The sequence below is a fragment of the Coffea arabica genome, chromosome 4c (genome assembly GCF_036785885.1).
Source record: "Coffea arabica cultivar ET-39 chromosome 4c, Coffea Arabica ET-39 HiFi, whole genome shotgun sequence".
NCBI classification, from domain to species: Eukaryota; Viridiplantae; Streptophyta; class Magnoliopsida; order Gentianales; family Rubiaceae; genus Coffea; species Coffea arabica.
In genome coordinates, this window is record NC_092316.1 from 9081032 (window position 1) to 9093585 (window position 12554).

General features: G+C 36.0%; 1 protein-coding gene across 1 annotated transcript; it reads right to left on the reverse strand.

The window, feature by feature from the left end:
* Window positions 1-2232: 2232 nt before the first annotated feature.
* LOC113740371 (protein PLASTID TRANSCRIPTIONALLY ACTIVE 10) lies at window positions 2233-12242 on the reverse strand. The gene is made up of 12 exons (XM_027267981.2): window positions 11449-12242; window positions 10624-10683; window positions 10486-10515; window positions 9150-9223; window positions 8600-8681; window positions 7470-7543; window positions 7229-7295; window positions 6618-6710; window positions 5422-5598; window positions 5295-5345; window positions 4471-4622; window positions 2233-3077 (listed from the first exon to the last, which is right to left on the reverse strand). Exons 1-12 carry the CDS (start codon window positions 12193-12195, stop codon window positions 2630-2632), a joined length of 2055 nt encoding a protein of 684 aa, XP_027123782.1. The 5' UTR covers window positions 12196-12242; the 3' UTR covers window positions 2233-2629.
* Window positions 12243-12554: the final 312 nt, after the last annotated feature.

Sequence of the window (12554 nt, forward strand, 5' to 3'; positions counted from 1 at the left end):
TAAAGTCTAAAGGAAAGTGATTTCTATCACGATTTGAAGCCAATTCTTGTTACAATATTTGCTAGTCCTTTACAATTTATCCAACAGATGGGGCCTTTGCCAAGCTTAGAGAGGTGGAGCTCGATCTCGGGCACCTTCGTTCTAAACGACCGGATCCTATTGGGGAGAATTCGATGATAACTGGGGATGGCAATGGGGGCGGGTGCCCTCGAGGGGTTCTCGGGGCAAGGGTTGGAGTGGGGGGTGGGGCGGGGGCGAGGGGAAATTTTTTCCCCTCGTTTAGAAACTGGGCGGGGGCCGGGGGAGTATACCCCGCCCCATCCCCCGCCCCGCCACCTGTAAAAAAAATTATATATATAAATATATATATATAATTATATATAATATGTAATTTAATTAGTTATAAATTTATGATAATGATATTATTAGTTAAATGTATTATATAATGTATATTAGTGTATGTAATATAATTAATATTATCAATTATACGAATAATTAGACATGTCTACTAATAGAATTTATTAATTAGTTATACTAAATTTACTAATACATTTATACTAAAATTGTAATTACACTTAATAGAATAACATTTTTTCTCAAAAAAAAGCACAAACACAATAATGAATTAGTGATTGTATTTGTACCAAAAGTGAAAACTTAACTATTTTAATTGTATTTATTTCATCATGTTGGATTGTATTCAAATAACTTTTGTTTGATTGTTTTTTTGAATTTCAATTGTAAATTTACAATGAATAATAATTTGATGATATGTTGATATTTTAATACTTGATTATTTATTAAAATTTAACTATAATAAAATTTTATTAACCCCAAAGAAAAAATTTTATTAACCCGCGGGTGCTCCGCGGGGGAAGCGGGGCGAGGCGGGGCGGGGTAAGTTGGAGGCGGGGGACGGGGGAGGGGTCCCCCGCCCCGTTGCCATCCCTAATGATAACGTCGCATTTGCTGGTGCGGCTTCCTTTTCAATTTCTCCCATCCGAAATTATTTTTCTGCCGGCAAGCCGATGTAACAAGAGGTGGGATTAATTAGGGAAAGTAAATAAGTACAAGAGGGAATAGGTAAGATTAAATAATGAAAATATATAAATGCAAGAAGGATAATAATTGCCTCCAAAAACAATTCCAAATACATGTAATCTCAAATATAATTTAGAAAATGAAAAAACCAAATACACATAACCACTGCTGCCACCCCTTCCCTCTTCCTTCCCCTCCCCCGCCACCCCTTTCCCTCCCTTTCTGCCCTTGTTGACCCGTTCTCTTACCTCCTTCTTCCCTTTCACTTGAAATCTAGTAGCGATCTTGTGAAGACTTAGGGGCACAGACTAAGCCTGTTCCTCTAGTATGAAAAAATGATCAGTTTCATCTCTCACATTTCACAAAAATATTTTTTTCTTATTTCACTTTTAAAACGAAGCAAATTCGTCATTAACATTTAAAAACTGAAGTTATTTGATCATTGAAGTCAACTTTTAATATGTACCAAACCACCTAACAACCTAATTACAAATTGCAAGGGTATAATTGGTAGATTATTTTATTAATTTAATTTGATATTTACGTGAAATTTAATGAACCTAAAAATAAAAAAGAAAAAATTATTACATAAAAAAGAAGAATTAATCTTTTCTATATTATTATTATTATATACACTAACAGGTCTAGATACCTATCACATTAATTCAATTTAAATTTAAATATCAAACTTTATATGTATGATATACATCTAAACTTGCAAGTGTATGTATTAGCGGTGTATGAAAAGATTTATTCAAAAAAAAAAATCGTACTATTCTAAGACAAAGAGCGGCCGTTTTATTTTATAATTTTATAATTTTTTTCCTTTTTTGGTTCAATAGATACCATGTGAATGTGATGGAGTTAACCCAGTGATCTATCAATTCTATTCCCGAAATTTATTACTAGATACTTTGATTCAAATTTTGAAAGTTGGATTCAAAGATGTAATAGTTTTAATTTTTAAATGTCAGGACGAATTTGTTTCATTTTAAAAGTGAGGGATGAAAAGAATATTTTTGTGAAATATCATATCATTTTCCCTATTAGTTTTAAGAAAATGGTTTCACGCTCTTGTCTAAATTACTTCCAGAAGAGCTTGTGAGGCCTTGCTGCCGAGTGCAACCTTTGAATTTTTTTTTCTACTCTTTGTATCTTTCTTCTCTATTATATACATTTTTAAGTTGATGATTGAGCAAATGAAAGGCAAGTTTTGTAGACTGATCATCATCATGTATAACTGGAATATCATTACATCGCCCTATCTTCTTCAAAAGAATAATTTTAGAGTGCTAGTTGTGAAGGTCGAGACTGTCAGAAACAAAACAGAATTTATTCATCTTGACAGTATTGGACACAAACCGGCAGCATTGCCACTAGCATATCCAGGACAAAATCTGTCTTCATTTGTGAGAAGACTTGCCAGAAACCTAGAAATACATCCCAATGCCGTAGAGAATGTTTCTTGATTCAATATTGGGGAGAACAAAGGTACATCCGAACTGCTGGGGTTCCTCTTCTGTTTTCCTATTACTGTACAAACAACATAATCCGAACTCCTACAGGGCAGGGCGGAGTACCAGCTGCACTAATTCTCAAACATCCCTTCATCAGATAATCTGGATGATTCTGTACCATTAACATGAGGCTGCTCAGACAATTCCACGCTGGGGCCAGACAAGATGCTGTAATCAAAATCATCATCTTCATCATCATCATCCTCATCGTCACCATCTCCATCTCCATCCATGTCTTCTTCATCAAATTGTTCCTGTGTGTGTCCTTCGGCTTCCCTCTGCATTTTCTGCTTAATTGCATCTTCATAAGACATTTCATACCAAACTGTACCCTTGCCAACAATAGATTTGTTATGGGCATCTTTCATCCGCTCCTGCTTACTTTTTTCTGAATTCTTTGGTTCCCCCCAATAGTCGTAACGATACAGAGGGCTGTCAGGATCATATTGATCCTTGCCAAAGTAGCTGGTGTCCACATACCGCCCAGGCTCATCTAACGGAAGCCCAAGGGCCTGACGGCTGTGAGAGCATAAAGCAAAGTATCAAAAACAGCAGACGTTAAGTATTTCTAGCATTAATTCTGATGTATATGAAAAAGAAAAAAGATATAGGAGATTGAAATGAGGATAGCTTCTAATAATTTGTCCCAGCCTCTCCAGATGATGAAAATGTTGCAAAGTTAAGGAAAAAGAATATAGTCTGTGTAGCATCTATGCTATAACAAGCTAAACAACAATTCTATTTTGCACAGTGGCTCTTTAACTACGAAAATCCTGATGATACTGATAAATAACCAAAAACTTGTGTTCCAGGGCTCGTTAGTGGCCGTATTCATGTGTATTCTTGGGCAGCATCAGTAGATAATAAAAGGGGATGTCTTAACTACTAATTATTTTACAAACACGTATAAGCAAGTTCAAAGCAATGCAAAATGACTCTTAGTTTACATCTTGACCACAAATAAGAAACAACATAAGAAGGATGTCGTAGATGACTACAAGTATGAACTATAGGAGAATCATAAAAAATTGCACTAAATGGATGATTGTCAGCAAATAGAAGATGATGACAAAATATCCAGAAGTTAAAACAGGAAATAAGAGTATGTGCCTCAGCAAATTGCTCTTTCCTATCCTCACCAATTTCCAAAGTGCCATAATCTACAGCAGTTAAAATCCTCGTGAGCAACAGGAAATAAAAGTATGTCTTTCAGTAAATTGCTTTTTCCCTATCAGCACCAAGTTCCAACGTGCCAAGATCTTAACAACCAATAGCAGGAAGAATTAAAAAAAGAAGAAAAGGTAATTGACAACAAATATTACCAATCCACCTAATGTTGGTTAATGGCTACATGTCATGCCTCATTGTCAGTAAGACAATTGTAGTTAGATGTGTTGCTAAACTAAAAGTAATTACTATTAAAAAAATATCCCCAAATTGGGAGAAGCAAGCAGTTAAAGAATTAACAAGTCAGACAAGGCTGAAATATTTTAGACTCTTAAGGGGCGCAATACAATAATATGGGGTATTTGGTACATTAGAAACAAAAGGATATTTCAAGCAGCATATTCATGTATTCTAGAGACAGTCGTTCACAGAACAACCTGCACTCAAGTAAATATCATTTTCTTTTCCAAATTGGTATATACGCTACAATATCATCATCTCCCAAAAATCTGAATAAAGGGAAGGTTGGTTGGAATTGACAAGCTATATAAAAAGTGAAAACATAATTGCGAGTTCAATTCAATGACAGACTGATGAGTTTCATTTGACCTCCGTTAAATAACTTGTGCTAACTATGCCCTTTTGAGTGTTAAACTAATACTTTTAATGTGTTTGACATTTTGCACTCCAGAATCATTGATTCTGGGGAGTCGGAGTTACAAAGGAAAAGAAAAGAAGGATATACCAGCTAATATCCCTAATCAGGGCCTCCCTTTCTTCAAATGATCGACGCCAATGGATAAGGTCATATTCATCCATTTCAGCATTTCTCCTCATCTTGGTAACTTTGTACTTTTTTCCCCTCTCTTGTGCTTCCTTTCTCAATTTGTTATGGTGCTGCATCAACAGAAAAATAAGAAAGATCTTGAAAGGAAAACCTTTGCTTCATCAAACAAATTTAATTAAAGAAAGTCCTCGTAGAAATACATTCCACCTCATCAAAGTTCTTATACATTGATTAGTATAACAACCAGGTGATGATAAAAGCACTAAGGAACATTAAGAGATGTTATCAGTTGTTTACAAGAAGGCAGGCAAATAAGAAGAGGTCAATAAAAAATTGTTTGTCTATTAGGTGCCTTTACTTTTTCATAGTGAGAGAAAATCAAAGAGATGATATGCATCACCTACACAGCAGGACACAACAAACTGAAAATCGATCTGTAACGTTTCCATAAGTACACCTGGAAAAAAGGAAAAAAGAAACCCTGCTCCAAATCTGTTTAGTAGCAAACTGGAGCCAGTTCATATCTAAGTTGTCTCAGCAGTCTTGTATTAGAGGCCATAGGCCAAAAAGTAGTATCTTCAGTCAACCATTATGGTTGACAATGCCTTAGTAAGACTTTTGAGAAATCCACAATGAATGCATATACGTCCAGAGAGAACATGTTTGCACATGGTTCAAATTTCCCAATTAGTGATTTAGACTGAAACAGCACATCCAAAATCCTAAGAACAACATACAGATATTCAAAGCACATAAATCATGAAATCAATGTTATGGCAAACCTGACGCTCAGCAAATGCTGCTTCTAAGTCGAGATCTTTTACACTAGTTTTCTGCAACACAGTGCAAGCATGGTCAAAAATATGCATAATCAAGCAGACCGCTATAATATACAGAATAAAGGCTTACCAGAATCATTAATGGTAGTGTACTTTTCTTGTAAACACCTTTGGCATACTGAACATTATGTTCTTCATCATAATCTTCATCATCACTTAACTCTGCCAACTTTTTGCCCTCATACTTTTCAGGATTAGCCTCCAAATCATCCAAAATCATCTGTTCCGCATTATGGATCTGCCACAGCTGCACCAAAATGATTGCATTACCAACTCGAGCAGAAGTTAAAAATATCACATTTGCACAAGTTCAAACAGCATTTTATGCTAAGTGAAGACTGCAAGAAAAAGATTAATTTCCACTGATAATGAGAAAAAGATTAACTCATCAGTAATGTCTGCAGTGAACATCCTTGTGGAACAACAGGAAGCAAAAATGGAGCAAAAGAGATTTTTGTCAGAAACTATATGCAAGTCCAACTTTCTTTAGCAATCGATCCTGAAAGCCATGTGAAAAAATAAAAATAAAAACGAAAAAAGCAAAATAAAAAAGGGAAAAAGAAACAGTGAAAATGCAGAACTTGTTAAAAATGTGATCATAATTGAAGAAGGTAATATTTTTAGCATTTGACCACTTTTTATCCACTGTATTCTCATCACTGCTCAGGCACTTATGCTGAAGCAACGCTTATCACTTAGACGAGTTACTCAAGACTCGGCTAATAAATGACTAATGCATAAATGTTCAAGAAAATAGCAGGATTACTATTTTAGCATAGCAGTAGATGGTGAAGCGGAGTTGTTCAGCTAGGCTGGAAACTTTTGTGCACCTTCATTCACTAGGAAACAAAATAAAATGCTACTATAAATCTGGTAACCATAAAAATCTGAATTAATGTACCCTGTATGGTATACCTCAGTTAAATTAACAGAGGAAATGTTGCGCCAATTAAATAAAATTCTGAGATAGAAATCAACAGCAAAGGTAATTCAACACCTACAAGAGAAAGTTTTTTGATTTCTTCTATATTGTCCTTTTCTGATAATTAATCTTGTTTCAGTTACAAGTTAATCTACAGATGCATGGCACAAGTCAAACAAATTCACGATGCATTCAGCTCAACATGCCCCCAGATCCCATAAGTAAGACATGTTGTATGAAAGGCTATTTTTAACTTTGCAGATTGGAATCCAGAATCTAGATGAAAACTTTCATATACTCTGCAAGAAAAATACAAGCCTGCTTTGGAGATAATTGAAACTTACTCGATCAACATAAGGGTGATTTGATATTAATGGTTCCTCTTCCACCTTGATGCCTGGATCTTTTCTAGGAATTGGAGCTCTTCCACAATCCCGCTGTAAAATGGATGGACAACCAACTAAAAAGCATCAGATTAAACCCATATCCAGTGTTTGCACTACAGTTAAAATATTTCAGGCCCAACCTACACAACTCAAAGCTTATTTGTGAAGAAGGGATAATAAGCTTCAAGATGACAAATAACTTCTATCTTCCAAATCAAACTACTAACCAGGCTGTTATAAGAATGTCACAAAAAGTGCATGCTCATTTGATTTTTTAACTACCAAAGGAAAAAAATGTGGCCATAAATGCCAACAAATTATCAATATATCAAGGTTCATCTACAATTTTATTGACAATAAGCTCAGCATCTCCTCCTGTCAACCATGTACATTAAGGTGCTATTTAAAGGAGCCACAAAGGCAGGTTCAAGTCTTTTTCATTGTCTTCTTTCTTGAATTAGCATTTAGAGATAAATATGCTAAAGCATCTATGCAAATAGAGATAGGCTAATCATAAAATACACGTGAGGTATCAGATGCAACTTTTCTGAAATTAAAATGGTACTCACACGCAACTCATCTGGATTAGTATCATCATCACGGTGAAATATTGGTGGAAAATCAAACATATTGAAGCTGAAAACAAGAGGACAAATGAATGAAATCAATCAGCCAGAGCACTAGGATAACCAACCAAAGATTACCAGCAGGCATGGGAAGATTAATAAAATAACTAGGCAACGTAATTAAGTAGAATAAATCAAGCAATCTAAGAATGAAATATAAAAAGAAAAATACACCCCAACATACATCAGATGGTCTATATTAGGGTCAACAAACCGCATCTCAATAGGGAACCTGAATCGGTAAGGATCTCTCTTTGCCTGCAAAACAAGCAAAATTTTATTCAAAGTGAGATCACCGTCATTTAAAATGGCTCAGATATTACTAGGATATCACTTGAAAGGGAAAGTAAAATCCATGAAGTAAGAGTTCTTGTAAGACATTTCAAGTAGAATACAAAGAACCAAAATTTTCATTTCTGTGTTCTTCTGTCCAGATAAGGTAAAATTGATATTTAAGGAAAATGATCAGTGAGTCATGTGCAAGGAGCTTACATGGTGACCTTATAGTGGTCCCAGGACCTTAATACCAAAGCTGTAAACACCACAAGGATAATATGATCAATAAAAGAGTCCTCAAGGAATATGCATATCTTTGAGAATTTTGAGGACACTAGTCCCCGAGAAAGACAAACGTGCTGACAAGGTCGTTACTCCTAACCTCAACCACAGGACGTTATAAGGCCATGAAAGGTACAATGTTCTGTAGGCAGGCTCTTGACACTCCAGGATGGTCATGATGATGATGCGTGATTGACAAAAATAGTGGTCCGGCACACAACAAAGTTTGCTTAAAACACATAAAGGAAGAGCTAATTATGATGTAGGATGAGTTGAAGTGAGTGATGTGATGTGATACCCATAAAGCATGGAATAAAGGCCCATAACATGTACTCAGCTAAGCAAAGGCCCCTACTGTGTGGCATCAAAAGTTCTCATCCAAGAATATGCAGCATGAACATTAGGTTATATTAAATTAACAGAAACCAATTTACACAATAATAGTGGGAAAATATCACTAATCCACTCCCAACTTATGAGGCAAACCAAATAAGCCTATGTACATATATGGAAGTGAAGCACATATCTATGAAAATAGATGATAATCTAAACAGCAGGGGAAAAGGAAAGGAAACAATAAACTCTAGTAGAAAACAAAATTATGAAGCCAGATCTGATCATACATTATTGATGGAACCCATAAAGAACCACCATGAATAATTTCATATGCTAGGACTCTGAAAGGGGAAAACACTCACAAAAATGTAAATGCCCTTAAACCTAGTGATATAAATAGGAGCACCAAGTATCACTCACCAGAATTTCAACAGTCACATGCATACCAACTTTTATATGGTGGCGGATCCAAAACCAATCATTACGTTTGATAGGAACCCACCTGCAACACATTTGGAGATGTAAATCTGGCAAGCATTTCCCACCATTAGCACACCAATTTTTTACAAGTCTGCCATGAGAACTCCATATATCTCTCAATTTCATTGAACTTTCAGGAAGTATTCAGTTGCAACTGCTCTTAGCTGTATGATGACATATCATAATCCCAGAATGTCCTATGGGGTCATAACTCATAAATGCCATTAGAGTTGTGAGCATGTGTCTTCTAATATCAAGCAGCATTTCATTATTAGCGACCAGAATCTTAGTCAACATAAAATTCCAATTTCCAGTTGGTGGTATCTTCTAATTAATGGGTTTAATCACAAGGCACAGTGTACATCACCGGAGAAGTACTTCTTTTCCCACAAGATAATCAATGCAGAACTATAGACAGTTGAATTTTATTATGAAACAATATGCACATCAAACACAATAAATTGGCCAATGGCCCAAAAACAACACTCACCCGTCATGGACACCTCCAATGTCAACAAACGCTCCTTGATAAAGATGCACACCAGTCACTTTTCCAGCACAAATCTGCAAAAAACACTCCCAATAACTATCGCAGCTAAAGAAAACAGGGCTCTTTTAAGTGCCCTGACTCTAACTTCTTGGCATCTGTAAATAAGAGATTATAACATGTATGCCAGCAATGCAAGTGCATCTAGCCTGCTAAGCTATTTTGGCTCATAGACAACTTGCATCTGAGAAAAGCATGGGATTATTCAAGGAAAAGTACTTGCACAGATTTCTCTTTTTTGTTAAGTTTGATTTCCCTCCTTTGCTCAATATGACAAAAGCTAGAACATTGCCTTGCAGAGTACGAAATGTTGGAGGACAAAAACCTAATGTTGTTGGCACAAAAAAGTTTCTTGGCTTAGGGCTTGCATATTTAACATGTGAAACTAAGTACGACAAGATTATATGGAAGTGTCATTTAGCTGACACTTTAGTTGCATGAACATTACGCATATCAGATGTTTACTCATATATATCAAGTTTGATAGATGCAAGAAAAAAGTGCTCCATTTAACCTTTTAATTTAATTAAAAAGATACTTTAAAATGAAAAATACCATACGATTTCAGAATTTGGACTTCTAATCTAATCATTTCTGATGACAAAATAGATTGCCAATACTAGTCCAAATTTTTTCAGCAGAGCTTTGATATATACCTCCCCAACTTATCTGCATCAGCTTCCTCTTCAGTTAAGATGTTGTCACAAATTTCAAATATTACTACTAGCTTGGCTTTTTTGACTATTAACTTCAAGATAGAAATTGAAGCATTGGTTCAGTAATTGGCATTCTTCCAACACAGCTGTGGAAGGAAAACAGAAGAGACTTGGAAGAGTCTGGAGATACTACAACCAGAAATCCTAAACAGTTTCTGAGCTGTAAATAAGCTCTTGACCCAAAAATGCAGGATTACCTACTGCTCACCACACAAGAAGCCCCAGTCTGTGTCAAAAGGATCACTAATTTTATCCTTTTGAATCTAAGAGATCAAGAGAATGTACTACTAGTCCATACTGGAAAAATTGATGAGATGGCTTAGTCCAATGGTGCTCATAAGATGAGGACTTAAGGTATGAAATTGTAGAAAATCACTAAGATTGTAGATTGTGAACACCACTTATACAATCAGTAATTGTATATCAAATTACAACTAACTATTCTTAGTCACCAAGTATCCATTAGAAAGAAATAGACCAATATTTTAGTCTTAAGGTTAGTAGAAGTATTGGTTTCATAAACGAAGAAAAAGACAAATATGCATGACGTAAAAGCAACTTACTTGTCCTGGATAGTAAAATGGTAGCTCGTACTGCAAAAACAAAAGAATTATAAGTATCATCCATACATGGCACCAGGATAAAGTCAAAAAGTAAAATAAGAAAACTCAAAAAACAAAAAGATTAACACCATATCGTACCATCCCCTCCACATAATCCTTTCCCCTTTTTCTTCTTCCAGGATAGTAATCTTGGTCATACTGCAGAGTCATAAGAAAACAATATGTAATTTTGCTGAATCCAATACTTAGAAATATCTCACAACTGATTTCTTTATCAATTTTTTGGCCACAATTGGAAAAGTGTAACATAGAAGCTACAAATATGCAATACTGTGACAATATATACTTACATTGTGCCTGCAAAATTACCTATTTGAGGGGATCTTACAACATAATCATGAAAAAGGTAGATGCAAACAAGCATCACATATACAACCAATATCTAAAGAGGATATATTATTTATGAGGGAAAATCAGTTCTGCTTCAAGAGAAAGAAAAATATTGCATGTCAGGTCTATCACAAAGATATTTATCTTTTAGTCTGTATGTCACCGAGAATCGCATACTGATAAAGATACTCGAGCAGGTAATGTACTTTTTCCATCATGTACTGAAAATTGCTACCTTCATTACAGGAACTCAGTGCCCATGTCCACTATCAGCACTTCTACCCTTATATTACATGGGTATTCAATTTTGTTTCAATATTTACATCATCCTTGTTTCGGTACTACCAAACATGTATTAGAACCACCTAAATAAAAGCCAAAAGTATTACTCCAAAAGTCCTTGGAGAGAAAAATTTTACACATTCAAATCCTAGGCTAATGCTCTAACAACTAAGCAAGTTACGAATGTGATCATAGTAAACGCTGTAGACAATCATAGACAGAGAAAATACAATGAAATCACAACTTCCACTACCACTACAAAAAGGCAGGATAATAAGATCAAAATTCAACCTTGTAAGACTCCTCCTCCAATCTATCTTTATTCGCAGCAACCCACTCATTATACTGCTTCAGAAACACTTTATACCTCTCCAAACACATATCATCAGTTTCCTTCTGCGCCACCTCCTCCACCTTCTCATAGTCCACTCTGGCCACATGATGCAACTTGTGTGCCCCGCGTATGAACTCCAGCTCCTCCCTATCCACCTCCCAGCCGGGCGGCGGCCAGTCACGTGGTGGCACGTGTCTCAACACCAAAGGTCCAGCCCAAATAGTCTCCAGCGGGTCAGGAATCTCACCCTTTATCTCGAATTGCTTGGCGTAATACTCATCTTCAGTCAATCCCATATCCTTAATCTTCTTATCTCTGTACCTTGGATTCAACATCTTGAAAGCCTCAACGGATTCAGGGTCTTGGAGAGGGACCTCTTCGCCTTCGTTGAGGGATTTCCGGGCGAATTGGCCTTCTGGGGTGAGGATTTCTTCCCACGGAGCCCATCCGCGCTCGACCCAGTTGCGGCGCCGGGCTTCTTCCTCGGATTCTTTGTCTTTTGGGCCATATTGTTCGAGAAATTCCTCGTCTACCGGAAGCTCATCTGCGCCGTAAGCTAAGGTCATAAATATAGAAGGGGTTTTGGGTTTATGGGATTGGAAATTCGGGAGTTTTCTGCAGGGTTTAAGGTGGGTTTTAGGTGGGAGAGGGAGAAATGGGGAGAGAGTGTAGGGGGTTTGGAGTTGGAGAAGAGAGTGCATCATTTTGGATTTTTGGTGGGAAAGGGTGGGGAAAGGAGTAGACAATGGTGTGGAATGGATAAAGTTAGTTTAATTAGTTATGGATAGAGTTGGTTTAATTAATTAACCTGGAATAATTTTTAATCAAATTTCCAAGCACATTAACTAAATATTAAGTGGGTCTGGATAGGCATTATTCGCACAAAAATTATTCGCGAGCATTACAAATATATGAATTATTTCAAATAATATTTCCAATAAACTCCTAACTGAATACTCATGAATTAACATAAAATAATAAAAAAGATGGAACAATTCTTCATTCGAATTCAAATGGACAACAAATGGTTGAGGAACTCATGGATAAAGTTGAAATTGAATTT

Coding starts and splice junctions, on each gene's coding strand:
- LOC113740371 (XM_027267981.2), bottom strand. CDS start 12,195: ATGATGCACTCTCTTCTCCAACTCCAAACCCCCTACACTCTCTCCCCA. Junction 10,516..10,623: donor AGGATTATGTGGAGGGGATG/GTACGATATGGT, acceptor TTGTTTTTGCAG/TACGAGCTACCATTTTACTA. Junction 5,346..5,421: donor CACTACCATTAATGATTCTG/GTAAGCCTTTAT, acceptor ACTGTGTTGCAG/AAAACTAGTGTAAAAGATCT.